The 9,813-nt window shown below is 34.4% G+C and overlaps 1 protein-coding gene and 1 long non-coding RNA gene across 3 annotated transcripts; one reads left to right on the top strand and one right to left on the bottom strand.

Annotated features, from left to right (window-relative positions):
* The first annotated feature begins 2,506 nt into the window (after nt 1-2,506).
* LOC131666320 (popeye domain-containing protein 3) lies at nt 2,507-9,330 on the top strand. 2 transcript variants are annotated; one of them, XM_058938890.1, is made up of 12 exons: nt 2,507-2,721; nt 3,335-3,573; nt 3,940-4,066; nt 4,142-4,414; nt 4,487-4,884; nt 4,956-5,113; nt 5,186-5,288; nt 5,352-5,492; nt 5,565-5,586; nt 5,620-5,733; nt 7,526-7,555; nt 8,150-9,330. In XM_058938890.1, exons 4-12 carry the CDS (start codon nt 4,228-4,230, stop codon nt 8,215-8,217), a joined length of 1,221 nt encoding a protein of 406 aa, XP_058794873.1. In that variant the 5' UTR covers nt 2,507-2,721; nt 3,335-3,573; nt 3,940-4,066; nt 4,142-4,227; the 3' UTR covers nt 8,218-9,330. The 2 variants fall into 2 exon arrangements, with proteins under 2 accessions (XP_058794873.1, XP_058794872.1); XM_058938889.1 differs by lacking the exons at nt 7,526-7,555; nt 8,150-9,330 and adding an exon at nt 6,250-7,373 and having other exon boundaries at nt 2,508-2,721; nt 5,565-5,733.
* LOC131666322 (uncharacterized) lies at nt 5,742-8,073 on the bottom strand. Its single transcript, XR_009302084.1, has 3 exons — nt 7,958-8,073; nt 7,760-7,882; nt 5,742-6,363 (listed from the first exon to the last, which is right to left on the bottom strand). It is a non-coding gene; the product is annotated as an uncharacterized LOC131666322 (long non-coding RNA).
* Nucleotides 9,331-9,813: the final 483 nt, after the last annotated feature.

The raw sequence follows: 9,813 nt of genomic DNA, 5'->3' as shown, positions 1-9,813 counted from the left end.
GGTAAAAATAATTCCATAGTTGTTTTTAAGATGCTGGATGTATTTTATTGAAATAACATTTTTAACATAATTATGGCATTATATCGACCAATTTATTGTTTTTCGGATTCATGCCTGCATCTTTCTTTGTTAGCCATGATATAATCCACCTATAACATTACAGAAACGTGGTCAGAAATATGTTGCGAATGCAATCGCTGATCTGCCAGAAAGTATGAGCAAACTCACCGAGCATTGGACGTAGTTGTTCAACGGAAGTTTTAGTTCATCTTTGCAATGCTCGCCAGCTTCTTTCATGCAATGGACCGCTGCGTTAGTACCAATGATTGACTCATGGATTAAACGTTCCGCTCGTTCCTTTAGCTGAATTGAATTTATTTTAGTTTTCTTTCGATTCGTAATAGATGCTGATTAATAATATGCAGCTGCTATCTAAATTACGAAACTATATAACGCGCTGTTTTTTCTTGACATAGTGGTATTTGAAATTCATTTACTTCAACGTAAGATACTTTTTTTACAAGTACTTAATGTAAGATAGCTACAATGCGAAATTCATATGTACAAAAAGCTGTTCTTGATTCAATAAAATTAATTTCATTATTTTATCATCTCTTTAAGAATGCAATAAAAATTTTTGTGCAGCCGCCACGTTCGAGAAGATAATGATTGCTGGTCTTACCTTGTCGATGAACGAAGGTTCTAGTTGGCCAGCTTGAGCTTGAGCCGAAGCAGCGGCAACAAACAACGCGAAAACGCAGAGAGCCAAGACGAATCGCAACTGCATTTTCAAGTTTAGCTCGCACTTGCGATTCTGGCCAAAACGAAGCGACGTTATGCTTCTTGACCGATCTGAGTTGAGTTTTTATAGTCGATTCAGTGTCACATTTTACAGAAATTAAAATTTATAATCAGATGAACGCGATGACGCGTTGCATTAATTACACTCTGATTGTCTTTTCCATCATTCTGTCAGGACGATAGAAGTAAACGACTTCATTTCAATATCCACGCTATTATATGTTTCTCGCAACGGTCCTTGCACAAATAAAATAAATGCATAATATTTCTTTTCATTCGTCGCATTGGTGTGACCTGTTTGGATAATGTTAATTTATACGCACGTTTCATCGCAACAAAAATAAAATCAAACCAACTCAACTCAATCGATTAATGTCGATTTGTTTGAAATACCAATCCCTCATCCTCTTACCAGAATCATTGCTGCGAATATATATATACGACTAGTATCGACAGGTTCTGTATTGGTTCTGAACAGTATGAAATGAATAATTTCTATTGTTATTATGCATTTCATGGAAAAGTAAAATTTTAAAAAAGTTCCTTTTTTTTACGCTCGATACATTATGCAAAATCAATCGCCACCTCATGTGTATCGCGAGCGATCAATCAGCAGCACTGAAGACCGATGACTAAAATGATTAATGCTGCTTTTTCCAACAGTCGAGTAACGATCCAAGATAATACAAATTTGGCAAAATAAATCAAACGCCTTTATTTACTTGTATCATTATTTTTGCTTTAACGCCGACTACAATCAATCGTGATCCAGCTAGATAACGCCGTGCGAAATGTTATTTGGCCAGGGTCTAACTGTCATTCGGTTTGTCCCATATTCCCACGCGCAATTTCTCGAACAATTGCGCGATTTCTTCTCTGTTCTTCCGATGGGATTACAGAGATGAGAGAATCGCTTCGCTTAATTCGCGCGTCTGCCATATTATAGCTCTCGGTCCGTGCGCGTCTATCACAGAGGAGCTGCCTGTAATTGGACTAATGCGCGCGGCGTGGACTGGGTATCTGCGACGTGCACGCGCATCTCGCGTTATTTTCTACGCATTCATAACATTCACTTTAATCGCCGTGCATATATATTTTTTTGTGATTATCGATACACACTAAAAAGTAGATATTACACGCTACGTGGATAATTGTCAAAAAAAAAAGTTCGATATCATCTACAAAACAGCCATAACTTGCGAGAGCTTCATCGTATTTGAGCTTATTAGTTACGAAAACAGTAATACTCTCAAAGTCCAAATCAAGAATAATACCAAATAAATTTCTTTACTTATTTTACAAGCTAATGGTACGGCCCAATTAATGCTATATTAATGTAACCGTTTAGAATTGAAATTTTAATGTCGCTGTGGGCTAATTATATAAAATAATTTATTGTCAAATAATCAATTTTATTAGTAATTGAAAAATTGGAACGTTTCAATTCTTTTGAATCATTAGAATGTCTACAATGAAAAATGTCAATATATATTGCCGCTCTAATTGCTTTTTTTACGCGTTATTATATATATACATATCGCAATCGAATACAGTCATCTTCAAAGCTTCATAAGTGCGTGCATACGCGCGGATATTAAAAATCCCTGCGTGAGAGAAAAAAAAATGTATACTTCTCCCTCCCGTCCGAAATCCTTTACGTCGGCGGCGGTCATATAATGTAAGATATTAGCGCAGGCGCGCGCGCGTCAGTTGGTGCGTGGTTGTCGTCATCGTCGGCGAGGTTTATATTGTGTGTGTCCTTTATATATCCTTTCGCTGTACACGTAAAAGCTCGTGGAATAGTCAGCATTTCTCTCTATTGTCACTCGTGCTGTCGTTCATTGATTTTGCAAACTTTCGACGAGGTGTAAACATTAGCAGATAGTCGTTGGTGCTCCAATGAATACGACAGACGAGAAGGTTCGTTGATTAATCTACACAGTGGTTTTTTCTGCTCTGCATTGCGCTCTGTGTTTTCTTTTTCACGTTGCTTCCGTATCCCTTACTTTTGTCTACTATAACCTCGCAAGGATGGATGATAAACGTGCGCCAATAGGCAGAATGATATTTTTTTCACGTGGTTTCAATGGAATTAACACATACAGTATTTGTGACCTGAATATTGGTTATTGGAATATGTTCACGGTAATATATAGCGGGCTGTAATAGGTTTCTGTATAGGTACTCAGCGCGACTTGTTTGTTAAGTACCTTATATATAACTATAGAGCGACTACTAAATAACAAATAGTTGAGAGTTATACGATTTTTAACGTTATTGATTTTCCATTGAGAATACTCGAATACTTGTTTAAACAAATGTTTTTGTGCTAATATCACTAGCTGAGACTGATAATGAAGCTGTGATTATTTCGCCAATTATGGTTTGCTTTCTGTCATGATGTAAATTAGTTATCGTAGGCGTTTGAAAGTTCCTCCTACATGTGTTTGTATATGTGTGTATGCACGCACGCGCGGTTGTGTGTGTGTATTGTCCATGACAGGAACTTATTCACATGACTTTTTCCTTTCAGATTAAATATAACTGGGTAACTGTGAAGGAGCCAGTCTTGAATTGATTCTATTGGCTTATGGAAGAGTTGATATCTGAAAAATTAAGTCAGATGAGACTAGTTGAAGAAACTTGTGGCTCTAAGAAATTGTGATTACGTTGATTTTTGTATGCAGTTGCCAAGAAGCAATGTTGATTTACTTGTAATCAAAGTCATTATTTGCATGAGATTTATCGAGGGAATGTTGCAGTAGAGAACAAGTAAACATATGTTAAACAGTCATTAGATATTTATTTTTTGCTGTCAATCAATTAAATTTTCTTATGATTCACAATAACGAGTATGGATAGCATGATTAGTAGTGACTCGTCTAAGAATTTTTCTGCACCACTTAATAAAATTACTAGACTTCTTCCTGCATGATGTCATAGTTAATACGAACATAATGAAAGAATGAGAATACTCATTCAGAATATACTTCAGAATTTGTTTTTTAAACAGTGATTATCCATTTTGAGTCAATTAAGATGTTTTTTCCATTTGAACTTTCTAAATATACACTCACTGTATTGATTTTATAACCAGACATAACATTCTGCTTATTCATGCGTCTTATAACTTTCCAGAAAAAAGTGTTAACATGTGTGCAGTCTATTTCTAAATTTGGAAAGATGTGGAATGACTCATAGGGTGCCTTAGCCAGCATAAAACACCTCGACCCAGAAAAAAATGCCACTCAAGTTCTTGTTTAAGGTATTTTCTAAAATTTCATTGATAAATTCCATTAAACCATAGTAAATAAAAATGATAATTTGTCTAATTTTACAGACTGTCATATCAATAAAAATAGTTTAAGGAATTTCGAGACGATTCGCAAATCAGCAGTGGAGAGTAACAGGGCTGGTGATGCGGGGATGTGGATCGGATGGGCTGATGAACTAGGAGGCCGCCAAAGGAGGCTGCTATTGTTGTTACTATTGTTCTGTTGGTGTCGCAATGTCAAGCCGCTGGCGACTGGCATCCCATCGGAAATCACGCTGCCGCCGCCGTCGGAGTCGAGCGGTCAGTGGCTCAATTTGAGTGTCACAACAAACAAAGCCGGTAAGTAATTAATAATTGTGCAGTGAAAACAACAACAAAATAGTTAATGATATTGTTTGTTTTTTAACTCAGATTCAAGATTGACGATAGCAAACGGTGGTGTGACAACGACGAGCAGAACGCCGATTACGGCACATGATAATTCGCCAATAGTGCCTCCCACCAGCTTTCTGAACGGAGCTCTCACTTGCCAGCCTTACCAAGGTATCTACGTGAACCACATTTACTTCCAATTGGCGAACGCCTTCTTCCTGTTGTCGCATCTGGCACCGAGTGGCCTCCATGGTGTGCTCTACCTCAGATGCACTCTACTTGTGGGCTGTGCCTTTTTTGTGCTCTGGGCCTGGACAATCGTCTGCTGGCTAGACGCTGCCCTTTGGAATCTACTATTCGTTATCATCAATTTCGTTCACGTTTGCACTCTGCTGTATAAGCTCAGGCCCGTTAGGTTCTCCAAGGAGATCGAGGAGGTACAACATTGTGACTTTATTCTGAAGCTTTTTGAAAATAGTTTCGTAATTCCTTTTTCTTTTCTTTGTAGGTATATGTTGCAGTCTTTCAACCTTTACGGGTATCTCGCCATCAGTTCAAAAAAGTCTTGAGCTGCATGAAATTGATCAAACAGTTAAAGTATCAAGAGGTTTATGCTCAGGAGAGAGTTACAAAGGTCGATTCACTGTCCTTGGTACTTTCGGGAAAGTAAGCGTTCTTTTTCTGTTTCTGTAATTATTATGTGCACTGTTAGATGTAACTTTTTTTTCTTCATTCTAGACTTGTTGTATCGCAAAATGGCAAAGCACTGCATATAGTCTTTCCTCATCAATTTTTAGACTCACCGGAATGGTTTGGTGTTTCTACCGATGAATTCTTTCAGGTAAATATTTTCAGTCAATTTTTAATGTATGAAAAGCACTAGATACATCTTACCGCCATGTAGGTTTCAATTACCGCCATGGAAGAATCGAGGGTATTACTATGGCATCGTGACAAATTGAAACTGAGCATAATAACCGATCAGTTTCTTCAAGCGGTCTTCGATCACATTCTTGGTAGAGACGTTGTGAAAAAATTGATGCAGGTAACATTTATAAATTTTTACCTTTAAAAAAATTTTATAAGAATATTTAACTTTATGTTGATTACAATTCAGGTGAGCGAGACAATGGCTGCAAGTACCCATCAGCAGCAAAATGGCCAGGTAATAGGTCTTGGTAACATGACACATAATCCTGATCACGAGCTCGATGCCAAAATGTTCGTGGTGAAGAAAACTGGTGATAGTCAGGGCATCACCGCCCTCATAAGCCGACAGCTTCAAGGTAAATTATTTCTGTTTGTAGTTTTTTATTTCAATCGCATGCCCTGTTTGCATGTTTGAGGCAAGTGCTTCTACAGGTGATTCTCCGTTTCATGGTACATGTGACTTGTTATTCCCGTTGATTAGTCGGATACATTATTATGGGGAATCATGTTGTGTGCATAGTGACAAAAAAATTTCATGTAATAATTAAATTCCGAACGAATAAGCGAAACCAGTATATTTCTAAAATCGTTATTTACTTTTAATACGTAGCTTTTATGAGTATATTGACGCAACTAGCGAAGAAAAGTTTGACACACGTAAAAGTATTTAGTTGCACATTCAAATGAATCGGATTTATTTTAAATAAAACCGCATGGCGTGATTCTCAATATACATATGATTTACGTATATATCTTTAAGTTTTCTTCATTTTTTGGGTATTATTTATAATTTTGGCACCTTATCGTTTGTTTGTTTTTCGTTCCTTGTTTGCTCGTGCTACGTCTTCTTCCCATGCCTCACGCGCACACAGAGGAGCGGGTGCCACTACTGTACTCGAGCCCCGATGTCCTTGGCAACGCCCTGCATCGGCTTCATCAGTCGCAACCTACTAGTCGTAATCTGCTCCATAGCCCTCGTTCATCACCTTAAATATTAAAATAAAAAAAGAAATGAATTTCTTTCGTATTTTATTGCCAAATAATTATACGATATTATCGGGCGCAACAGTGTATCCCAGGTAAGTCCTTGATTATAAGTTTTAATGGTAGTTGATATGGGAAGTTATCTGTTGAAATCATATGTTTTATGGAGATATTTGACCGAAAATGAAGGAGCCTTATAGAAATCTCATAGATTATGAATATATCAAATAAAACGATATCAATTTTAAGGTAAAAAGAATTTTATAAACTGATGAATTAAGTAGTTTATTTATCAATCTCTGATCATAGTTTAAGATGACATGTCTGAGCTTACTAGTATAAATTTTAAATGAAAACATAAAATTAATTTTATATCCTTTACCAAAAAGAAACATTCCAATTTATCTCATAAGTAGATAACTTCTCACATTGAATTTGTATACTAAAAATTTTGATACGAACAACGAATATGTTAACTAATTTTGATAATCTCAACGTATATTTATTTATTCTAGTCTGTGAATGGTGAAAATGTTTATATTTAAATGTAACTGTCATGTATGTTTACTCGTCAAGTACTCGTTACTTATGTATGTTTCGAGATACATATATAAATAGTAGAAAAGAAAAGCAATAATTTTATATATAGATATATGCGTTTAAGTACTGCATCAAGATATTATTTATTAATCATTCCATTTGCGATAATGTATTGATGTCAAAGAGTAACGTTGTGATATTCAATGTCTTTGTGTATAATTTTACATTAAGAATCTTACCGTCATGATACCAGTTAATTGTAACAGAATTCAATTTTTTTAAATATACCAGTGTAAATACTTTTATGGTATAACGTCATAAAAGAAGTAGATTTTGAGCAGCTTCATATTTAATAAATATATAAGTATCAATGTTAATTGTAATTTGATGTTTCGATTAATTTAATTAATACGTTAAAAAAATACAAAACACATATAACATGCTTCAACAACACGACTGATAATAATCATAAATATTAGATAATATTTTTTTATACTTATTTTATTATTTTCTGTACTAATGAGAAACAATAAATTGAATCAGTCACGATTATTGACTTATATTTTGTTTTTTTGTTGAAATCAAGTTTCGATGTTACTGATCTAAATTTCTCTTTATATTTAGGTTTACCTAGGATTAAATATTATTACTGTGGTAAGTTGACAAGAATCAATAAATTTCGATCATTGACATTCATTGGCATAATCATTTCCTATTAAAAGAAATGTTCTTGTTTTTACATCCGAAAGTTCTGAAAACAATACAACAGACATACATTGACACACACTTACAAAAATTTATACAGATAGCTGAGAAAGTATATAAAATCTATACAAATGTATATTATTTGAGACGTACATAATAGACCTTGATCATGCTTCACTCTGCACATTCCATAATATTGGTAATAATACACTGCATGAATCGTAGTTTCGAAGACAAATCAATTTGACGAATTACTTGTAAATAACTTGTATAGATCTTTGCACACGATTTCATAGATTAAATGTTTGATAATTAACTGAACAGATAAGATTAATTGAAAAAAAAACTTACGATCATCGATAAAAACATTATTCTCGCAAGTAAGTTTCACGTCATCCATTAATTTAAAACCATTCGATTTCGTCTGGAGAGGGGAATTGAAAAGTGTATAAGGCACATTAGCCGCGTTTCATCTCCTCACCTGCGGTGAACAAAAGCAGAATATGATATGCTCAATCATAAACGAACAAATATTTTTCATAGCTGCGGGAGATCCAAACGCCTGGCGCCTAGGGAGGATTGAAGAGACTGACCACGAGACGCCGGTCTGAGTGGGACAAGTGTATTTTATCCTTGGCAGTCAATAAAAAGATATATCGCGCGAAAGATTCCGCACTGATGGATTAATCGTCGAGTGATGTGCGCTTTTCCTCTTCTTTTTCAAAAAAAGTGTGTGGGCGGTGTATGTGTTCACAGTCATGCCAAATTCACCGATATACACAATTTGATTTCGTACTACGATTGATTTTTCCTCATAAGATCGACTTATTTTTGTATGATTCGACATCGATATGGAGCGCGCAGCAAACATTGAAGAATATTACAAATAAATAGATCGTATGTGATTGTTATGCGGACATTGAATTCGTCGCATATGTAATGTACGACAAGTTGTTCGCGCGTGTGTTTCGTTAATTAATATTATTAATAAAATACAAAGATGTTAACCTCGCAGGTGTACTTGCAAAGAATCAATCTATACAAAACAAATTCAGTGTATTTCCGACAAAACAACAAACAAACACTTGTTTACAAAAAGATATATTTTTTTTGTTTACGTTGAAATTTGCTCACCCGAGACTTGCTCGCGTAGTTGTGAAAGTTTTTCGTTTCATAAGCTGTTATTTTTGTAATCTATCGAGCGACGATCGAAATTTTCACGTAAACAAAAAAAAAATCTCTCGCTCGAGAAAAAACTGTATTTAAGTCTATTCCGTGCAGCTCTTTTCCTTTTGTCGAAACTTACTACTCGGCAGAATTAATGTAGCTGTCGACTGATTACTTATCCGAATGGAGTTACGTTTTTAAAGAAAAAACAAATTTTTATCGTTGCGTAGAATGATGACCATAATATATTTGAATTTTTGATATATGATTGTATGTACATAAATGAAAACTTTTTGTAAATATTAAAATGAAAAACATTGATCTCATATATATATACATATATATATATTATATATACACATAAACATGATTATGCATATACGTCAGCGGAAAATGCCGAGTGGAAAGTTTACGGCAAAGCGAATATGTTTTTTTAGATTTTTAGGTCGGCAATGGCTTAAGTATGACTCGAAATGCTGAACACTTTTTTAATAGGTTCACGGGATATAATAACCAGTGCCTTTATTTTTCATGCTCTAATTTTCGTTATTACACATTCCACATTATTTCAGTTTTACATTTCTTTTTTAATATTAGCCTTTATTTATAATTCTAACATTCTCAAATTTAATTTTTGTTTTATTTCAATTTTTATAAAACTCATTATTTGAAACTACTAAAAATACTACGTCAAAAAAAGCGTTGTTGTTTTTAATTTTGTAAAAAATATTTCTACAATAGTTTGGCCAGTAAAAAACGTAAAGTTGTTTGGCATTCAATATTCGTGTCATGTATCACATTGTGCATACGCTTATTTTATATGAAAATTATCATCTTTATTATAGGAATAAAAAAAATTTTTGTTTCAACATACTATATACTCTTCATCTTTACTCATTTCATTCTTTCCTCTTTCTTCAAAATGCAGTTATTGTCTTGTTCTATTTTTCATGCAGTATGAATTCTCTTAGTTTTTTTGTAATATTTAGTGATCATATTTCCAATCTTCAGTCACATACCATTCAATGCTTTTTTGTGTT

This window comes from Phymastichus coffea, unplaced genomic scaffold (assembly GCF_024137745.1).
Source record: "Phymastichus coffea isolate CEN01 unplaced genomic scaffold, Cenicafe_Pcof_1.1 PCOF00058, whole genome shotgun sequence".
Taxonomy (NCBI): domain Eukaryota; kingdom Metazoa; phylum Arthropoda; class Insecta; order Hymenoptera; family Eulophidae; genus Phymastichus; species Phymastichus coffea.
Note: the sequence above shows the minus strand (reverse complement) of the source record. Positions and strands in the feature narration are given on the sequence as shown.